The sequence below is a fragment of the Pithys albifrons genome, chromosome 13, assembly GCF_047495875.1.
Source record: "Pithys albifrons albifrons isolate INPA30051 chromosome 13, PitAlb_v1, whole genome shotgun sequence".
Lineage (NCBI taxonomy): Eukaryota > Metazoa > Chordata > Aves > Passeriformes > Thamnophilidae > Pithys > Pithys albifrons.
The window spans coordinates 13,426,099-13,447,199 of NC_092470.1; the positions used below are offsets into that span (position 1 = coordinate 13,426,099).

A 21,101-nucleotide genomic window follows, 5' to 3' on the forward strand; every position below is an offset into this window, starting at 1 on the left:
CCCTGTGTAAGTTCACCAGACAGAGCTCTCAGACCATACAAAGAAGTTTCAATAAACTCTTCATCTCATGCCTTGACAGTCTGAGAAATTAAGGGGTCAGAGCTGCAGCGAGGACACGGGTATTCTTCAGAGCAGACTGGTATTTCTGATTGTGCAATGGCGGATCTGAGGGTGAAGACAGAAGGATAAGCAGGTAGCAACTAATCACGTATTTATTTATATAGAGAATGACTAGGTATAAACTTAAGACCATGGGTCACAGTCACATTATGACTTTGCAGAATAACAACCTAATTCTTGTAGAAAGAGAGACTAGAGACAACAGCCAAAAGTTTGACAGACATCAAGTAAGAGAAAAGCAAATGCAGGAAGGCAACACAATCAACTAGAGTGATTAGAGTGTGAAATTAGATTTTTTTGTTGTTATATTAAAAGAAGAAAAAATTTAAAGCCAATTACTCCACTGCTATGCACAGGAGTTTTAAATCACAATCAAAGCATGAAGTTTCACTGGACTTACTAAGAAAGCAAAAAATTCATGCCCAGCTGCCAGGCCACTCTACAACAAACGAAACACTCCTTGAGCTCAGCATCAGTCTCAGCCCCTGCATGGTTTGTCACACTCAGCTGACAATTTGTTTGTTATGTAACTCATAATACACTTACCTTGGCCTATTGTTACTAATGCTACTTTCCTCCTCTCCCAGGATACTTTAAACAAACCCCATGAAAATATGCTGATAATCAAAACAATCCTATTGAGCAATTCTAAAGCCTCTTCCCTAAAGAGCATTCCAGGTAAGTCCTCCCATGTTGCCACATTTTTTTTTTTCGAGTTAGTAATCAAGTATTTTTGTTATCATAAAACAATTACTTTTCTTGTCACTTTTCACCTGGATATTATCAAACAATATTTGTTTAATAATTAATTCCAGTTAATGCTGACAAAATCACTTTATTCAAGGACTTAACAAAAATATCCAACAGTATGTCATACTAGCATGATGTTTGGATAGTATAATCCCAACATCACAAGTCTGGTGAAATCACTTAGAAAAGTCTCCTGTATCAGCAACAAAAGCTGCCTCCTAAGTGTCTTACCCAATTCTGGAGGAGCTGGGCAGGAAGAACAATCCACAAACCTTTCATTTTAGCACTCTAAACACTTCTTTTGGCCTACCTTGATTAAGGATACAGATCCCAAATGCCAAGTCATTTTGTTGCACAGAAAACATTCTGGTACATGACAACAGTGCATTGCATGAAGGCCTTGATTCCATGTGATTTTAGAAATACATACTAAATTCATACAGGGGGTTGTAGAAAACCAATTTTTATCCTTTTTTGCAGTCTCACATCTCCTCTGCTACCCCAGCCTCGAAACTAAGCACAACCAACAACTCCTTAAATTTTTTCTTTTGGCAATCTAAATTAGAGATAGTTTTCTGAATAAAAATTAATTAATTATGTCCAATTTAGGTACAGAATTCTAAAAGTTTTGCCTGCAGAATCAGTGGTTCTCTCTTGCCCAAAACATAATTTAAAACCTTAAGTGGAAAATACCTGCCTTCCCCATGCAATATTCTGCTTCCATCAGGCCAGTTACATTCCATGGCACACACAAATACCACCCAATCCCCTGCCTTGTTCAAGCTAATGGTGAAAAGTTCAGTTCTTGTTGAAAAACCACATCCAATGCAAAATGCTTAAATGAGCTGAAGGTGCCTCATTTTTGTCCTCAGAAACATTACTACTAAGCTCCCACTTTAATTTTATTATTAAGTTTGCATTTGTTTCCCTAATCCTACACACATAAAGGTGCATTAGCATCGTGAATCACAGGACACACCAGCACAGTGTTGTCTGAAATCCTGGGCTAGTTAAGCTGTTCAGGTGGTTGGGGTGCCAAGCCAGCCATGCTGTTTACAGTTCAGTTCTCCAGATACAGCACTATTATGTTTCAGACTGACAAATACCATATCCTGAAGGTTAGTCCTGTGATACAAACACATCCTGGCAGGGCAGAACAGCTGAGCAGGGGTGGTCTTTAGCATGGAGACAGTCTGAGCTTCTGGAAGGCTGCTGAGGCACAAGTGAAAGGAAGAACTGTGCATTTAATAAAACTGCTGCTTAAAAAGGAGCTATTTTTAGGAAACAAGTGAATGTGTTCATTTGTCTAAGTAATACTCAAAAGACTGTCTTAAGTTGCTCTAAATGGAGCAGAAGATGGATCAGGTCAGGATTTAAGTCAGTTTATCTCTTAATGTATAATTAATAGCCAAAAAGTTACTATTCAATTGAAAAAACCTCAGTTTCTATCAAAAACTGCAGAATGAGCAAAAAACCACAACCTGATTGAGGAAAATAATTTTTGCATTGTCAAAGCTTTGGTTTTGCTAATCTCTGTTTAGCTCAAAAGGCCTATAAACACACTTGGAAGGAGGGATCTGTTAAAAATATATCACCCCACCCCTTCAATTAAGGGCTGAGAAGCTTATGACACATCTGAGAGATCCCACAAGAACAAGGAAGAAGGACTTAATGTTCCTGATATTTCTAAAGGTAAAAAAAACACCAAAAACCCCAAACAAACAAAACCAAGAAAAACAAGCAGGTTTAGAAATCCCAAACATTTCATGCCTCTGTTAAATAGATTTTTAAAGCAAGAACAGGTCCAAGCTATTTTTATTCCTTTGTAGGTCATGTGTAATTAACTGCTTATTTTCACAAAACCTTATTACAGTGTAAACATCAGTGGCCAGATGATCCGCCCCACCCAGAGTGAGCCGCACACCACAGGAGGACAACTATCTGCCAGGGCACCCCTGTATCTGTGGGGAGGGCTGGCCCTCCAGCACCAATCTGCCCTGCACCAGCACAGCTGGCAGATCACACCTCCTCAGCTCACCCTTTCCTAGAAACAGCAACAAAACTAGTCAGAGGCCAAACTCCAAGTCCAAAACCATGAGCAGGTGACTCTTCTTAGGCTATCAGTGACACTCCAGTATGACGTTATTCTTCTCACCCCTCCCTTGCTCCTTGGGCACAGGGCAATTAGCAGAAATTATCACTAAACCTCTTGGGAACAGGGGTATGAAAAGGAGGGGAAAGGATCCAGTTGGGTTGGCCTGAGCCACTAATTTAGAACAATGTGAGCCAGCCCAGCAGACTTTGCCTGCAGTGCTCACAGAACCCACCGTGCTGGGGGAGCGGCAGGAGCACCCAACACTCAGGGAGGGATCCAAAGCCCACATCCCTGTTCCCATCTGCCCTCCCTGAGCTCAGGAATATCCTACAGATATCAGACCATGGCAGACACGCATCCTGCTCCTGGTCTGAACAGACCCAGAGAGCAGGGTCACTATCCCAGCTCATGCTGGGCCACCCAGCTCACCCAGCCAGTGCCACCAGCAGCTGGTGACCTGTAGGGCACAGACTCCTTTGCCTCATAAACAAGGGAGTTAAAATTTGGTCCTGCATTTTATCCACAGAACTACAGTCACTTTTAAGAACCTCCTATTCACATCAGAGATGTATATTCCATCCTGGCACAAGAAGCAGACACATAAATCCCACAGCACACAACACATTCACAGTGTTTAAGATCTGCAGATGGAGCATGTGCAGGAAAAGGTTTTTATGAACAAGAAATGCTGGAACAACCAATCGTCGTGCAGGGACAACACGGGTCCTGCCAGCAACGGCTTTGAATGCAGGCAAGAAACATTTGCTGTAGCCTGAATACAGAAGTTGTACAGCTGTGCCAGCAAAGTGGTATGTTTATCCTTTAGGGCAGATTTGCTTCCTACAAACAGCCTGCATTAGAACTGTATATATGTGGCAAGAGAATAGAACATTTCACTCCTGTGTTGAATAAATCAGGAAAACTGGCCCCAGATAATACAGCTTTCCTAAGTTGGGGGGCAGCGTGGACCCAAGAATGGCTGCTCAGTGATCAAGCAGTAGGCACCAAGTTGCCTCATGCATTCAGCTGTTTTTCTTGTTCTAAGGAAAAAACCAGCTTTTGGCTAAACTTAGTATTTAATAGCACACAAACACTTTAGTTGGTTTATTTTGTTTCAGCAATTCTAATACACATACCATAAGTCTATAAAAAAATCGAGTAAACTCTATCATTCTTCTTGCTCTAACATCACACACCTGATCCAGCCACTTAGTCCAGGCCTACCATCACCCTAGAGTAAGAAAGTAATCAAAATCCATGTATTTAAATGCTTATACACCCTGGTCTTAAACATCTCCCCTGATACAGATCTGTCCCACCTCTGAGTTAAAAGACCATATGTGGTCACTGTTCATTCTCAAATAGTATTTTCAGGGTTTAAATACAATCCAGAATATTTAAAAATGTTATAAACAGATAAAGACAGGTAGCAAGAGTGAATTAGTAATTCAGACCTATAAGCTACAGGACCATGGCAAGATACCAGTGTGGCAATACACTGACACAGATATAAAAGCAATCCACATCCAGCATTTTGGGAGAAAACAGAATGGCTCAATGTATAACTGAAAGAATGAGGTATACTTCAAAAATAACACTTGTTTACATTCAATATGTGTCTAATCAATTGCTTTCCACAGTCATTTGGAAGACTGTTGCTCAATTTTCACATCCATTCTTCTATCACCGTGACTAATCATACAAAACCCATCCAACTCCTTAGATTCAACAAGTATTAAGGACATGGGTATTTCTTTCCAATTCTCAGGAGCAGCTGAGACCTTAGTGATTTTATAAAAACCAGGTACCACTTAGGGAAGTAAGAAAATATCTTTCCCAATTTGAAAGCCTTGTTGTGGACATAGGCTCATTTAATATACTTGCCAAAGATACAGAAAGGATGGTAATTAAAAGAAAGTCTTGATTCTCAAATGCCTTTGCTTCCTGCCTTGCCACTTCCTGCTCTCCTCCCTCTCACCCTATCCCATGCCACTCATGGCAAATCGTACTTTTCCAGTTCCTGAAACCCTTTCAGATGCACAAAGTGTCACTAAAAACACTGTATCTTATAAACCTGCTACAGAAACTGAAAAAAATCTTCCCTCAAATAAAACACCTGTTATCATTAGGCAATACAAGTTTCCAAAGCAATTCTGACATATTCCAAAGGAAAAAAATACTCCCCCTAGTTTTTTTTTAATCTTGTCTGGAAGGGTAAAAGCTGCACCACAGAACAGTAACAATTTTTCCTGCCTGTGTTTGTAATCAGAGCTCTGACAGACCCAGACACCCTACAAAACGGATTAAAAAAGAGAAAAATTGCCACGTTTTACATAGCTTTTACATATCTTTGTTCTAAATGCTAAAGACCTGTGAGGCATTCATCTCATCAAGAACAAACACACAGACAACAGCACAGCAGCCTTCAGTGATACAACAAAGGGCAATTTAAGACAAACGACTTGGAGCAAATGCTATCACTGAATAATCCCACGGCAGCTGTCATAATTAGTTACCTCCAATCTCATCAGAATCAGGGAAGTTAGAGTTAAAATTGAGATCTCTTCCTGTAACATTGTGTAACTCCAAAACAGCAGCATTATCCTCGCTATTTCAGAATTAACATTGCTCCTTAAGATAATGTGGAACCACTCGATTCTTCCACGCCAGAACGCCCGGTGCAAGCTGACAGATGACAAAAGAAACTCGGTCAAGTTTGAGCCTCTCAGCACCTTATTTCCTGTCTAAAGAGCCCTTTTGTTCTGCTTCCCTGCATAAATGTTAATATCCTGCCATCATTAGAGAGCGAAACGACGAAGGAAAGCCCCACGCACATGAACTCCACTGCCCCGGCGGGCGGAACGACGCCACACGACGCGATTAGAACCGCAAAATTCCTACCAACAAGATCTCCACAATTCTCTGTTCGCTTCACCCCAGATTAACTTCACTTGGAGCTGCACTTCGGCGCAACCTACCCCGGCCGCAGGGCCCGCCCCCGCGCTCCTATTGGCCGAGGCGGCGAGAGCCCGCCCCGCCTGCCGGGCTGCGCTCACCGATTGGTGGAGCGGCGCGTCCGTCACGTAAAGAACTTTTCCTTGCTAGCAGGTTAGGCTGGGCGGGCTCGGGCACCTCGGGCGCGCGCTCTTAAAGGGGCCGTGCCCCGCTCCCTCTGTGCAAACCCAGCGGGCTCCGGCGGGCGGGCGGACCCCGGGACGGACCCCCCGGCACCGACAGACCCCTCCGGGGCCCGCCCCGCAGCCCCTCGGCCGGGGTGCAGGGGAGGAGAGCGGGGCTGGGAACGCTTCTCCCGCGGCAATTACACAACTGCCGCCTGCTCCACTTAGGGGATAAAATTAGATGTGGGTTTGGAGCCCATCCGCGCTTTAAGGGTGACTGGCGCTGCCCTGGGAGGCCGAGCACACTATATAAATTAGTAACCCCGGCTAAAAATATATCGGGTCGCCGGTTCCAAAGACTTCCACCCATTTAAAGCATGAGTCAGCAGGAGCTCCGCAGGAAGTGACTGTCTCCATCCCACAAGGTACCACGGCTCCTGCCAGAAACTTTTTGTGCTTATTCAGGCTTCACTTGACTGAACAAATTTGCAAGATCCTGGCCACGTTGTGACAACAGCGCTTCTCACGGCACAGCTTTCTCTCAGCACTGGACAAAACCCTGTCCTTTAGATTAAAAGTGTTTTTTTCCTCAGTGCAAGCATCCATGTGGCTCCCTATCCACCTACCCAGTGAAAAGAAGTGTACACACAAAACAAGGCTTAATAAATGTTTCATAAGTGCAGATATGACACCTGGTTTGAGACAAACCTTGCCCCATTTCAAACAGGCAACACAAGAAGAACCACGACAGTGTTCTCTCCTGCACCCATAAAGTATCATCATAGTTACACAAGACTTATCTATCTGGGTAGCAAGGCTGCCTTACATAAAACATTTTTACATGTTTAGTGTAAAATAACTAACAATAGTAAGCTAGAGGAAGATAGAGCACTTGTCAGCATAAGCACATTTGGGTTGTTTTTGTCCCATGCTGAGCCTGAGAGAAAAAAACTCCTCCTTGTTTATGGTTCTTGCCTCTTTTCCTCTCCCAGTGCTGGAGCTGCCTGCCTTGCCTTACTTCACCCACTGCCAATGCCACAAAATGGGGATGTTTTAACTTCCCCAATACAGATTAAAAAGGTCCAAGGCAGTTTAGCATTCTGTTTTACTGCAAATACCATGAAACAATGGGAAAATATTTACAGCTAAGTACTCCCTTAAGCTCCAAAACACCAAAAAAGAGCATAAAGAACACTCTCAGGAAGGACATTTAATTCCTATAAAATGGTGTTACCTTCTATTTTAGAGCCATCTACCATGCCACAACTTCAAACAGGCCTGAAAAGCAGCAACTGGTACAGCTGTGAGTTGGTATCTATGAAACAAGAGAATTAACAGTATCCACATAATTTCCCCCACAGTCTGAAAATATAAGCTGAAAGGACCAGACCTTAACCCTTGCATCTGAATTCAGTGCCCTGTCAGAGCCACCACTGCTGGAGGTTGATCTCGGGTCCCCTGAGGATAACCCTGAGGTCACACTTAGATGACACGTTTTTGACCAACTCTTATCTAAGCAATCAAAACCAAGAACACAGTTCACGCAAACAAAACAGACCAGTAAAGCACCCCTGAAGTATCTCAGTAACCAATCTCGGAAAGATTCAGTTTAGAACACATTAACTTTAGGCCCACAAAAACAGCAGCACAAGTCACAAATCATATCAACCAAACCGCCTAGTGTTAAAAGACACAACAACCCTAAAGTCAGTGGTGTTCTTGTTTGGGTACTCTCAAAAGGAGAGGGAAAAAGAAAACCTAAGCCAAACACTCTACCCCAAAAGTTTCCAGCTCTATATGCTACCACAGCAGTCTCACCACCTCACAACAGCAACAGAAAGTAATTTTTATCACCAAACATCCCACACTTCAGCTCATGCTCCTGCTACACAGGCAACCAGCAGCTCTTATCACTACGAGCGAGACATTTCATCCCTTTTCCTCCCCGCCTCTACCCCCCTCACACAGTCCGGACAACTCCCACAGCCCATCTCTGGTGCTGATCAGCCCCTTCCACCTGCCCCCGAGTCTCTGAGCCAGCAGAAGCTCGGCCAGCCTCTGATAAGCAAGAGCCTGGCTCAGCCAGAGCACAGGGGGCATGGTAAAGCAGATCCTCCTCCACTCAGCACTGGCTCCCCAGATTTGCTTACCTCATCTCATCAAACCAAAACAAACCCACCTACACAGCACAACTGTCATACTAAGAATGCCCCGAGAGTAATTTGCCATCCTCATAAAAGTGAAGATACCCACATCATCTCTGAAGTGGGATATGCAAACTGGGCTCCCAGTTGACACTAGTTCACTGGATTACAAGTCAGTACCCAGATGCTGGGAATCCAGGCATAAAAAAATTTGCTATTCAAGATATTATCCCATGCTGAAGGAGACCTAGGGAAACTAGACACTGAAAAGCCTAATTTTTAGCCTCAGTTTCTGCAGAAAAGCCACTTATTTTCCCTGTAAACACACATGTTCTGGAGCAAATGCAGTGGCACCATTTTAAGGTCCAGGCTCAAGTTAAGTTTTTATTACTCTTACAGTATCTGTGGCAATGCAGAAAAAATGAAAATACTAGATTGCAGCTGTGAGAACATTAGGCAGGGAAGCTTTAACAGCACTGTTAAAAAAATAAAAATCAGTTTGCTGCCACACAACTGAGAACAGTAAGAGAAAGCACCTGACTCTCATTTGACTGTTACAATCACAGAGCAGCTAAAGGGCCATTTGTTCCATAATCTTACACATACAGAAGACGGCAAGTTTGGAGGACTTGACAGCTCAAGAGATCAAGAACAGAGCCTTTCATCTTTAAGTCACCAGTTCAAACAGAGACAAGAATAGTAGTGATCAAAAGCTACATGTGATAGCTGTTCAGGGATTAGATGAGAGATGGTTACACACTGTCCAGTTCCCAACAGATCAGTGTGAACCACAAGAGCTTTTTTCACTGTTTTGCACCTGTTTTTCAGTGTTGAATACATTACACCTCCTGGGTTCTGTACATGTTAATAAGTAGCAAATAAACTGATCTGCTGCTTACACACAATGAACTGGCATTGGAGAAAAGGACTTTACCCTCACGTTGTCAATTATGTCAGCACTGCAGCATGTGCTGAACGTTTTATTTCTTATTATTATAGTTCTGACAGTTTTCCTCATTAGAGACAGATTTAAAAGTAATATCTAGCTTCCCATTTCTTTCACATCCTCAGATGCTGCAATCCTGTTTATAAAGAATAGTTCTCAAATTGCTGGCTATTTGTGGAAATACATCAATTTTAAAAGCACATTAGCATAGAAATTTCAGAACTTTGACATTTGAGAGATGATTCTGAGAGATTATTACTGATTTTTTTTACCAAACCTAAACAACACTATGGGCAATGTATACATAAAGACAGTGGAAAAAATTCCCTATGTGAAGAAACCAACATTCTTTTTCATATTCTTATGCATTCTACAATACATCAGTGTGTAACTTCTACAAAGTTTGGTAGCAACAGCTCCTTTCCAACCTGACTTCAGTTTTAAAAGTCTGCATAAGTACCTGGAATTTCCAAACTGGATAGGCAAGATGAAAACAAGTTCAGAGTGTATGTTGACTAAAGGTTCCAGCAGGGGTTCACTGTCCTGCTACAAACACCACTACCAAAACCAATTTTCTATGCAACCACAGCAATACACAGTTCTTAGTAGTTTCACTTCCTGGGAAAGAAGTTGCTGATGAAAAGCCAAGATCCTAGAAACCGAGCAGGAAACTTATGCTTAGCTGTAACTAAGGAGGCCCTCACATACAAAGAATTCAACTTGCTATTCCAGGAGTTTCAAGAGAACATACCAGACTGATGAGATTTCAGTAATCTTGAACTTTGAGATTCCTCTTGCTGTTTTCAATCCCACATGTACTACTGCTCTGCAGTACTCAAATCTGGAAACAACAAAGAGGTGCACGTGGTCAGTACTGGATCTTCAGAGATGTCTGGTGACTTGTCTGCATAGCAGTACAGATAAACCAGACAAACACACTGCTCTGGAACTTTCAGCAGCTACCTCAAACCACCCAAAGCTTAGCTAACCTGTGAAATTCTTACTCATTCATGTTAAATTCCAACTGCCTTCCTCTCTGTAGAGGGTAAACCCTGAACAGAATCATTTGTCCCTGCCCTGTAAAGTTGGACATCCACAACAGGTTTTAATCTCTCAGCAGCTGTCATATTGGTTTGGTTTGAGGGGGTCTGTTGATTGGATTTTGGTTTTTTTCCTTTGGGGGGGGCGGCAGAGGGGGAGTGATTTGATTGGGTGGGTGGTTTGGGGGGGGGTTGGTGTTTTTGTTTTGCTTGGTTTGTTTGGTTTTGTTTTGTTTGGGTTTTTTTTAAGTCAGGACATAGAATTGTAACTTGCACAGCAGCACCATCAAGGCCTCTGGTGATAGATGGCCACAACACTTGCCTCAGCCAAAGTCCGTGAAAAACGATCTAGGCATTTTAAAAGACATTTCCTTGACATCAGGTATCTTTTGGGCGGAGCAAAAATAAGCATAGTACAGTTTCCATTGAATTCAGCATGATCCAAGTAGATTTATATGGAATCTATAATACTCTTTGTAGCTCAAATAAAGTATCTTGAATGCAAGTCACAGCCCATTCAGTATCAAAAAAGGTGCTTAGCTATGAGCTGCCAAGAAAATGGAGACAGAAGTTTGTATACTTCCAATTCTCCCAGAAATCAGACTGATTAAAATAGCTGTTACAAAATGACACACTTACACAGAAACAGGGATTACCTTTATCTGTAACCATAGCAACTTTTCAGTAGTTTGTGTTAATGCCACTCTCCCTCTGATAACTTGCCACTATCTCTTTCAAGCTATTTGTGCAAGGTTTTCAATGTGCCATCTGAGACCATGAAGTAACAAGAAGTTGAAATGTAAACTTACATTCTTAGATCACACTCTTAAAAGTACACTATGTCACATACACTGTTGTTCATTTTTGCCATAATTCATGATTAGTCAAGAAGTAAAATAGTAACAGATTAAAATAAATATAACATGATTCACACGTTTTTAAGACAAACACTTTAAGAGGCATTTTATTAAATATATACAGGAGACAGTTTCTCCAGTAGGGAAGAACATCATCTCCTCTAACTGCAAAGTAGTAAACCCAAGGAATTATGCCACTGATACATCACAGACTTTGATAGTCTGTCTCATAAGGAACAAAAATCCTCCCAGAACACATTTATTTTGGCCTGAACAAATATACCACAGATCATAAAAGAAGCAAGTCCCCTTGGTCTGTAGTAGGTGATAATAAATGTAAAGAAGAGGTGGAGGTACCTCAGCTAAACAAATCAGGCAAAATTCAAAGAGCAAAGCTACAGAAGTTAGACGAGAGACGGGAAAGAGGCAAAGGAAGGAGTTCATGTATTTACTTCCTCAACTGAGTTACCATCATCCACAGTTCAGAAGAGGATTATCACTCTGTGACGAATTATTTAAGATGACATCAGACAAACAAAGTCATTTGCTGGGAAGTAGGAGGAGGAAGGGAATAACTTCATCTTTATTTTTTTCCCCGTGAAGTTCACAGGGCAGTTTACCAAGCTGTGCCCTTCCGTCTTCAGGGTACAGAGTTTGGCACAGTTTAAGAGGCAAGCACAGAACCTTAGAAGAGTGAAAGAAATTCGGCACGCTCTTTGCTCCTCGTACCTCTTATGCAATGACACCTATTATAGGACAAGTCTGGACAAACACCCGGGGAATGGACTTCAGAACACAACGGTTCACTTGAAGTCAGTCCATGCAGGGGGTGAAGCAACTACCATGATTTTGCTGAATGCCTCCACATTACATCAGCACATGCGGTGGAAGCTTTTGTATTTCGCTGCTGTTGCTACTAGCAGTAAGCCAGTTGCCCTTTTAAAGATTCCTCAATCCTAACATCCCGTGGAAACAGGAGTGGATGTTTGCACCCCTTATCTATCACTCCAGGCTTTATGCACAGCCTAGGAGTTAAGTTTGGGTTAAACCTCTCAGGGTGCCTGGATGAACACCAGAAAAACAACTTTTCACACGATAACGCGCAAAATGACGACGGACTGTGTGAGCTTTAACCCTTGGTTGAACCAGGAGGGTGCCACACCACCAGCTGCACGTTGATTCCCGAATATCCCTGTTCCCACACCGGCCAGAACCGCTGCTCTGGGCTTACCCAAGGGGCAGCGGGGCCCTGCCCGGACGGGGAGAGCCCGAGGGCTGAGCGGGCACCGCCGCCGTGTCCAGCCCAGACCCCAAACCCCCCGCGGTCCGTGGGGCGGCGGCGGGGCCGGGCCCAGCCGCCAGCGCTGGCCACAGGCCGGCTCTGCCTCTCCCTTCCACCCAAGGACACGAGTACAAACACCTCTGCCCCGGGATGGCTCCTGCGCACGCAGCCCGCCCGCCGGGGGTGGGGAGAGCAGGACGGAACCACCAAAAAAGGCAGAAAAAGACCCGCAGAGGGCCCCGCGCCCGCCACCACCACCACCACCTCGCAGCCCCGCGCCCGCCGGGTGCGGGGGCCGGGGGTGCGCAAGGGGGACCCTCCCCACAGCCCCTCCGCCTCTGCCCGGGGGCGGCGGGCCGGCGGCCGCTGCAGCCACCCCCCTGCCCGCCGCGTTGCGGGGCCGCCGCCGCCGCCCTCCGCCCCCGCCCGGCCCCGTCGCGCTCCCCCCTCACCTGCGCCGGGCCCGCCGTGCCCACCCGGCCCCGCTCGCTCCTCACCAAACTTTTTTTTCCCCTTTCTCCGTGTTTCGTTGCCCTCGGAGTGACGCGGGCGGGCGCTGATTGGCGGAGCCCAGGAAGGGAGGCCGCGGGGAGGAGGGGGCGGCGTCACGGCCCGCGAGTAATTATGGCAAAGCGACGGCGGCGACGTCAACCATGGGATGGTATTTAAAGGGACAGCGGCCCGTCCTTGGCTCCCCCCCGCCTTCAGCGGTGACCTGAGGCGAACGCGGCGGCGGGAGGGTGGAGCGGGCGGCGCTGCCTCGGCACGGCGTCACCCGCCCTCCTCCCACCACAAATAAACTCATTTATCTGCAAAAAACCCTTCTGCCGTTCCCTCTGCCCCTCGGATCCGTGAAGGGAAAGGTTTCCTGCCGGAGCGCGGTCGCCCGGGCGGCTCAGGGGGCTCTGCGGGGTCGGTCCCTCACCCGCAGCCCCCGGGAAGGCAGCTGTGGGCTCGGAGTTCCTTCTTATTGATCATGTCACATGCTTGTCTCTGTTTTCTTCGCTCATTGTGGGGCTCTGAGACAATCCACCACAGCTTATTTTCATACAGCCCATTTCCACCTCAAGCCCTCTCTCTCTCCAGAAAAAAAAATGCATATATATTTTACAGTCTCCTCTCCTGTCACAGGTAGTTGTAGTCCCCACCGTGCAGGAAGGTTTAAAGGTGAGATTTAAGGATGATGAGTGACTTGGCGGCTTGAAGCAGATAGGAAGGGAGGACAGGATTCCAGGGAGATGAAACAAGCCAAATAAAAGAGGAATTTTATCTGTGAATAGCAGAGCGGAGCAGGTCAAAGCTGGAGGAGCTGCCAGAGGGTGAGCAGAGTTTGCAGAGAGTTTTGGATGAGGAAGAAAAATGAGCAGTTGTGAAGCCAGAGAAGCTGAGGATGGATAAAACATGTTTCCATTTTACAGAATCAGAATATACTGAGTTGGAAGGGACCCATCAGGTTCATCGATTTCCTAGGGGACTGTGAGCAGATCTTAAAATCTTGGGGGTTTTTTGAGTAGAGGAGCTCCAGACTTTGCTAAAGAAGGCATTGCAAAAGGATACAGAAAGATTTCAGCAAGGATAAAGTCCAAGCAGAGATCTCCCATTGCCAGGAGCTCACTGTCACCCATGTTGTGAACTGAATTGGTAGATCCACAAACCTGGTAAAGGCATATAATGGGGAAAAGGCATCCAATTTTTTTCATTTTGAATATCTGAGCTTTGATCAGCACCAGAAAATGCTGGTTGCAACCAGCATGGAAGTGCTAACATAGCCCTTACAGCTATTTTGGTAGAGACTATTCACTCTTGGCTTTCTTTGCTGATGCAATAGGTTTTCAAAATGCCAGGTTGCATGAACAGAAGATGACCTGCATTGCATGTGGGTATCACAGCATTCCCCACAACATTATTTGGAGCGCTTTCATGGTCTTGGCAGTAATCATAAGGAGCTGCGGGGAGTGATGATCACATTCCTCCAAGCCTCTCCATGACAATCTTTTTTTTACATGATTTTTTTAAGCCTTAAATTCCCTTTGGTTGTTCTCAGGCTGATTCTTTGTGTCAAATTTCATCTCACCATTAGAAATATTAATGCAGAATACTAGGGTGGAACATTCACAGTGTCTGTTTAGGAAAAGGCCTGTTGATTCCTTTGCAGTTGTGAGTGACCAGCGCAACAGCTGGCACTGCAGCAGTGGGAATATAAAGGGAATTGCAAACAGTGAACAAGGCGGACACCTCCTGCCAGGAGTTACTGACCAGCAACACATGGTGGGACAAATGTTAAATTATGGCATCAGATGTCAAGGGGGCAACAGCAGAATGTTCAGATGTGATCTTGCTGAAGTTGTATATGAAGCTCGTCAGTTTTCTGAGGCACCAAAATGAGAAAACTCAGTTACAGTAATGCTGGAGGAGGTGGGTTTCTTGGAGCATTCAGAATCAGTATGTTTGGTGCAGTCAGAACCTGCCACAGCTCAGAAGAAATAGGGACAACTGGGAAATAGGGAACACAAAGTTTTACACCATTTGAACAACAACAACAAAAAAGCCAGTAGTCAAACTGGCTCTGAGGAAGAAAATTCATAAACAAGATGGCCCAGCTTATTCCTCAGGTAGAATAAAGGATGCAATTAAAAATAATTGTATGTGTTGTTCTGAATGGAAGACATAATATTGAAGAAAGTGTTCAATTTTCTGATTTATAGATTTCAGGATTGGTAGGCTAAAAAATCTGGCTGAAGTTAAGTAGGATAAGGACAAAGACGGACATGTATAATCAGAGAAAGGAACTAAGGTGTTAATCACCCAGAGAAGGACATCCTTGGCTCTGAGAAAGGGTCAGAAGACAACTGAAGAGTCAAGTGACCCTGAGCCAGCAGCTGAAAACATAAACCTGTTTTCTGGGGACCACTGCAGAGAAGGAATTATAAGCTATTGGTCCACCTTAAGTTGATCAGAATAGTTTCAATTTTTAAGAGTGCACAAATGTTCAGCAGGACACAGGATTGCCTGAACTACATGGAGCCTGATATTCAGTGGGAGGTTCATCTTCATGGAACAACTTCATTCGCAGGCATGATTTTGCTTTGACAGAGAAGTTCAAGAGAAGCTACAAGCAATTAAACAGGGGATCCCAGTACAAGCTGAAACACGCAGGAGAGAGGTGAAAGGTTTCTCAGCTATGCCAGCGATTTTTTGATATATGGCAAAATGGAAAAATCAGTGAACATTAGTTCCTCATTTATAATGACCCAGCTGACACAGTGTTTATTCTGCTTGGCATGCATTACTTCGATCTGCTTTCATATATTATGCTTCCTTCACCTTGATATCCCAGAACAACTTATTTTCATGGTTTTAAGGACCACCTATCCATACACCTCTTTAGAAAATATTGGCACACTTTTTCTGAAAGGAGTTTCTTCTGATTTTTACTCCCTTCTCCCAAATCCATTTAATTCATCTGCTAACACAGAGGACCTTTTCCTTTGGTTCCCTTTGTGTTTGCTTCTGCTAGAGTAGCTTGTCATTTCTTTTGCTAAAGCTTTAGAAATCACTAGAGGAATCTTAGTAATGTATTCATTTTGAGGTAGATTTATCTTCAGAGCTGGTAAATGGGAAGTTCTTCTTCACTTCAGTGGGCTTTGGATCCAGTGTTTAGAGCTAACATCATTTCAGTTCTTCTAATCTTATTGTTTGGAGCCCAGTGTGTGACCTGTGAGACTGCTGAGTTTTCACCATAGGCTTTAATGAGAGCAGAATCAGCCCCTGCTTCCTGAGAGACAGCCTATAAAAATCTGAAAAAAATAAACACAAGGTTTTATTGAACAACTGAGTCTTAAATTTTACTTTATTTGATTCTGAGTCTCATCAGATTTTTTTTATCCATAGCCCCTTTGACCTCTGTTCTGTGCCTTGTCATAACAGGATGAGCTGGAGCTTCAGCTACCCAGGCCTACTGAAAATTTGGCCCAGCAATGATTTGGCAGTGGCCTTCATAAGCAGCAATGCCAGCTCTCCATTGCAATGCCCACATTCAGAGATCTGTAGAGTTAGAGTCCAAATTCTGCTTATATTTGCAAGCCCAGAATGTCACTGATTTCAAGGGGGTTGTAGGATTTTAGCCAAGAGCAGAAATTGGCCCAGGATGTTTTCAGACTCCCTCATGCTTCTGTTTATATGATGTTACCATCAAGCTCTAACAGCATGCTCCATGATGCATTTTACTTTTAAATTACATAAAAGATATTTACTGTGCTGATGCTATATAGTTTGCAAGAAAAATGCACATATGGAAATGAAAAAACACCAATTACCATCAGGATTTCCAGCTTTCAGCATTCATTTTCCAAAACAACCCAGGGACTATCATCAAAAAAGTGCAGAAATGAAAATCCCATTTCTTGGCATTTATGTATGGCATTCTGGAGTCTTACTCATGAAGTCTGTTGTGAAAATGGCTGGAATAAAAAAAGCCTCCTATTGTACACAGGTTTAATACTCTGCTTTTATTTTCTCTATAATGTTTTCCCAGTCAGAGACATGAATCCATCCCTCAAAATAATTAAATGTTTTTCTCCCTCTCAGAGAGAGGGAGGAGATCATCTGGGGAAAACTGAGTGGTCACCAAGGACAACAGGTAAAAACACAGGTAAAGGTTTAGAATAAGTGGATCAAACCTGTAAAAACAGGCAAGTAGGATGCCAGGCAGAGCATGATGGACAGTGCCCACCACTGCAGGAAAGCACCTGAGGAGCCAGGTCAGTGCTGCCCTGCCCAGAGGGATGGCAGCTGCTTCAGAGCCAGCAGCTCAGTGACACTCTTGGAGCTGCACAAGGGACCTGAGAGCAAACCAGCTGCTCAGTGACTTTCTTGAGCAGGAGTAGCACAGGATGAAGCGCCTCCACAGCACAGTGCTCCAGGCTGGTCCTGGTCGGGGCTATTGGGCTGCTCAGAATCTTTCAAAAACGGGCGGATTGTGTTGCCACATGGTTACAAATCTGGGAACTTCCTTCTAGATAGCCTTGTTTAGAAAGGGCTGGGGCCTTTTAAAGCCCTAACGACTCCTTTCTTAAGCTTTTAATATGCATATTAAATAGTTCATTGAGCGTGGCCTGGTATTCAGGAGAACAGTGTGCCATTGTCGGCTGATGAGTAACTTTCAGCAAAAAAATTATTTTGTACCTCTACATTTTTTCTTCTCCCGCATCTACTTTGTCTGTGCAGATAGTAGTCTTTCAGGGCAGGAGTGGCTCACGCTGTGCGTGTCTAGTCAGCAACACAGCAACTCCAGTCCTCACTGAGAGCCTCTCTGTGCTCCCTGGTCCTGCCCATAACCATCTTCACACCTTGGCCTCTGTATATGCTTTCATATGCTGTTAACCTGTATATGTGTTTCACCCCATGGTAGAAACAAGGGTTTAATATTAATTACTATCTAAAGCTAAAATCTGGACTGCTAAATTCTGTAACATTGAAATAGCCATATACCATATGCATAAACCCTTACACAAATAGGTCACGGCACAGAAAGCCCAGATGATACCAACTGCTCTGGCAACCAGGTGCTAAATGGTGAGTACAAAGGGACATTGAAAAGTCTCCATGCACTCAAGAAAGCTGGCCCTATCTGACTAGTCATTGAAATTTAAGGGAAGCCAAGATCCCGTGGTCAGGAGAGCACTGCTTGGTGATCCCTTAATAGCAGCACTGCTTCCAACACCTCTAAATCCAGCAGAATTTAGTGCAACCCTCAGGGTGCTCTGAGCCAATTTTTGCCTTTGCAACTTTCTGTTGTCTCCACTGCATGTAGCAGAGCTCTTAGCTAGTACTGTGTCACTGGATTCTTGGATTTAGAGGGTTGTTCTGTGTAAATAAACTCAGTGCCTGGACACATCCTGGATTCTAGAAAGCAAACTATATGCCTGAAGCATCTGTCAAGGATCGAGATACAAATGTTCCAAATGACAAAAATGTTCATCCATCTTGCCACCTGCTTAGGAAAGCCAGGAGCACCAGACTTATACGAGTTTGTTGCTCTTGTTCTGTTCCTGTCCATCTGATCTTGCTAGCTCAGAGGGGCTATTTGTCAATGCCAGAGAAATCTGCTGCAACAACAGAGGGAGTATCTGGTGTCAGTATTCTCCAGCTCCTTGAGGGAACTACCTCATTAGAGAAGCTAAAATGTTGCTTAGATTGCTTAGAAGCAAACCATTTTGCAAAAATCTCCAAGCAGTTACTCACATCTTGTAAAATTATAATGCCTGAAGTCTTTTTCTCATGCAGTATTGGATACTGGAATAGCTGGAAATTTGCAGCTGATAAAAAGTTTTACAGGAAAGCAGATCTGATCAGTGTTTCCTTAAGTGAGTCAATTAATCTGAGTCAAAACGTCATCAGATTTTGATGGATTTAAAAACAATAAAATATTTTACTGGAGAAAGTAATAAAACAAGACATTTCTATGGCTTCACAGATGTTCATAATGCATTTGAGATTTTGTATGCTTTCTTTAGGAAATTTGAAGCTGAGACTTTTAATATACCTACAGCACATATTTTTGTCCCATAATAGCCAAGTATTGTGTCACGATCAGCTTTGAACTCTCTCGTAAACTCTGGCAAGGAATATCAAGCTAAAATGGAATGCTTGGTATCCAGGTATTCTCCCTCAGGAAAGAAGCCTATTGGAAGATTGATAGCTGGGGCTGCTTTTGGGTAGTACCTTTCATGCAAGGATCCTGAAGCAATCAAGAAATCCCCAAGTCTTCCTGGCCAGAAATTAGACACAACCTTCCTGCTTTTCTGCAGTGCACTTTATTCATTGTATCACATCAGGAGGGACAGAGTCTATCCATCCTCACCTGCCTGCTGGCAGTTTCCCAGGGAATTGGTAGTGAACACAGGTTACAGACCATGCTCCCTGCACTCTCTGCATAGGGAGAAGGAAGGGCCAGAGAGAGAGAGAGGTATCCTGTTCCTGTTCTCCTACAACCGATGGGAATCCCTTGGGTATCATCACATGTGAGCAGCTCCTACACAGCCGTAGCCTATGAGCACCTCAATGACAGAGGCCTTTCCATCCTCATTCTTATCCTATTTCTATACCATTTTACAAAACCAGATCTGGTCCAGCTCACATACTATTTAATTTAATTTAACCCAAGAAAGCCTGATGCATGATTCCTTGTACTATCTTTTGATATCTCATGCACTGTCCAGGACATATTAAAAACTTACCTGAGTTACACACAAAAAGTTCCCAGTGGGCTTCCTGAGCAAAAGTACACATGGAACAAGGTTGAGGATTTGGATCATTGACAGGTCTAGGGTTGAAGAGCAATAAATCCCTCCCATCTTGCTCTCCTCTGCTTCTTCCTTCTTTTTCTACTTCACTCCTAAATGAAAGAGGACATCTTACAGGTTTGCAAAATTTTCCCTCCTGTGGGAAATTGCTAATTTTCAGAGCTGCAACACAAAAGAACAAGTTCTGCAGAAAGAGAGCAGCACAGCACAGTAGAGCACTCCAGACTGCAGTTGATTTTTTTTTTATTTTGCTTAGCAAAGCCCTGTTATTTCTGAAAGTCACACCTCCTAAAATATAGTGTCCCACATATGAAGCTATGATGGGCTCCTGTGCACTTCAGTCAAGAGAAAGTTGGGTGTGTAATATAAGTTATTCATAAATATTGCCTTATAAAAATCTACATTACACTGTGCTTTGTTCTTTTATGTAGCATTATCTAGAGTGTGCTTGAGAATATTCATTTTCCCTAATTTCTTGTCCTTACTGGGACAAAATATTTACACACCCCATACAAAGCTCAGTAACTCTCACAAGGAATAGTGCTTAATACACTGCTGCTGTTAATTTGCTGGCATACCTAATTATATAGTTGAATATGTCAACATTGTTATGTCTCCATGACAGGCATTGATGCAGCTCTTATATAACACAGGTGTACCCAGCCCACCTTGGACTGAGGCTCAGGCACCAGCAGCCATAGAGGAGCCACATGGGCTGCAAAACCAATCAGGATAATATTTATTTAGTCAGAGTCACAGAAGGATATGGTTTCATCATCTCCCTCTTTCTGCATCTTTCTTCTCCATGAGATGTTTCAATCTTTCTGGTAGGGATTGGAGAAAGGGTTGGTGACCTAGTTTATAATTCTGCTGCCCCAGCTCACAATCTAAAGCAGTAGTAGAGATGTGCTGGTGCTAAAATGCTAGATTATGAACTGTGATACAGACATACAACCTTTTGTGCTACTTTTATGTGAGTGTTGAAAACAACCACAAAAAGTACTGGGAGAAGCACTGATCATATATAAAACTACTGCTAACTGTGCTGGAGTTGGCCTGCTAGAGCCCATGCTACTGGGAGGACTTGGGAGAAATAGAAACCATAAACCAGAAAGCTATCTGCTAACAAAACATCCCAGTGTAGTTCAAAATCAATATTAAGTCTTGAGTATATCAGAGAAAATAATAAACATAAAAGACCTATGTATCAGTCCATACCTAACAGAAAGTTACTTCTCCAAGAATTTTTTTTTCTCAGTGCTACAAGAGATTTTCTGCATGATCTTGGCCAGATGCATACTTTTCTCTGCTGTGATGTTAGATAATACTTCCCTACCTTATAATAGCTCATGAGCTGTGAGTTGCTGAGTGTCAAATAATGTTCATTATATAGGATTATATCAGGTACCAAAGAAGGGGGAGGATCTGCAAAAGGCAGATAAAA

At 43.6% G+C, this 21,101-nt stretch overlaps 1 protein-coding gene across 9 annotated transcripts in view; it reads right to left on the minus strand.

Moving 5' to 3' along the window:
* The window catches only part of ZFAND6 (zinc finger AN1-type containing 6), a 36,580-nt gene extending 23,644 nt beyond the window's left edge, over nt 1-12,936 (minus strand). The window contains exons 1-2 of one of the 9 annotated variants that reach the window (XM_071568313.1): nt 12,851-12,936; nt 9,926-10,015 (exon numbers count right to left, since the gene is read on the minus strand). Coding sequence is in view for 2 of the 9 variants with exons in the window: in XM_071568311.1 (XP_071424412.1) it covers nt 5,800-5,801 (2 nt within the window). In the remaining 7 variants the exon portion in view is untranslated. Of the gene's footprint in view, nt 1-5,481; nt 5,505-5,799; nt 5,949-7,318; nt 7,343-9,925; nt 10,016-12,805 lie in introns of those variants that run through there. The other 8 variants (XM_071568312.1, XM_071568318.1, XM_071568315.1 and 5 more) reach the window with 8 other exon arrangements.
* Between the last annotated feature and the right edge of the window lie 8,165 nt (nt 12,937-21,101).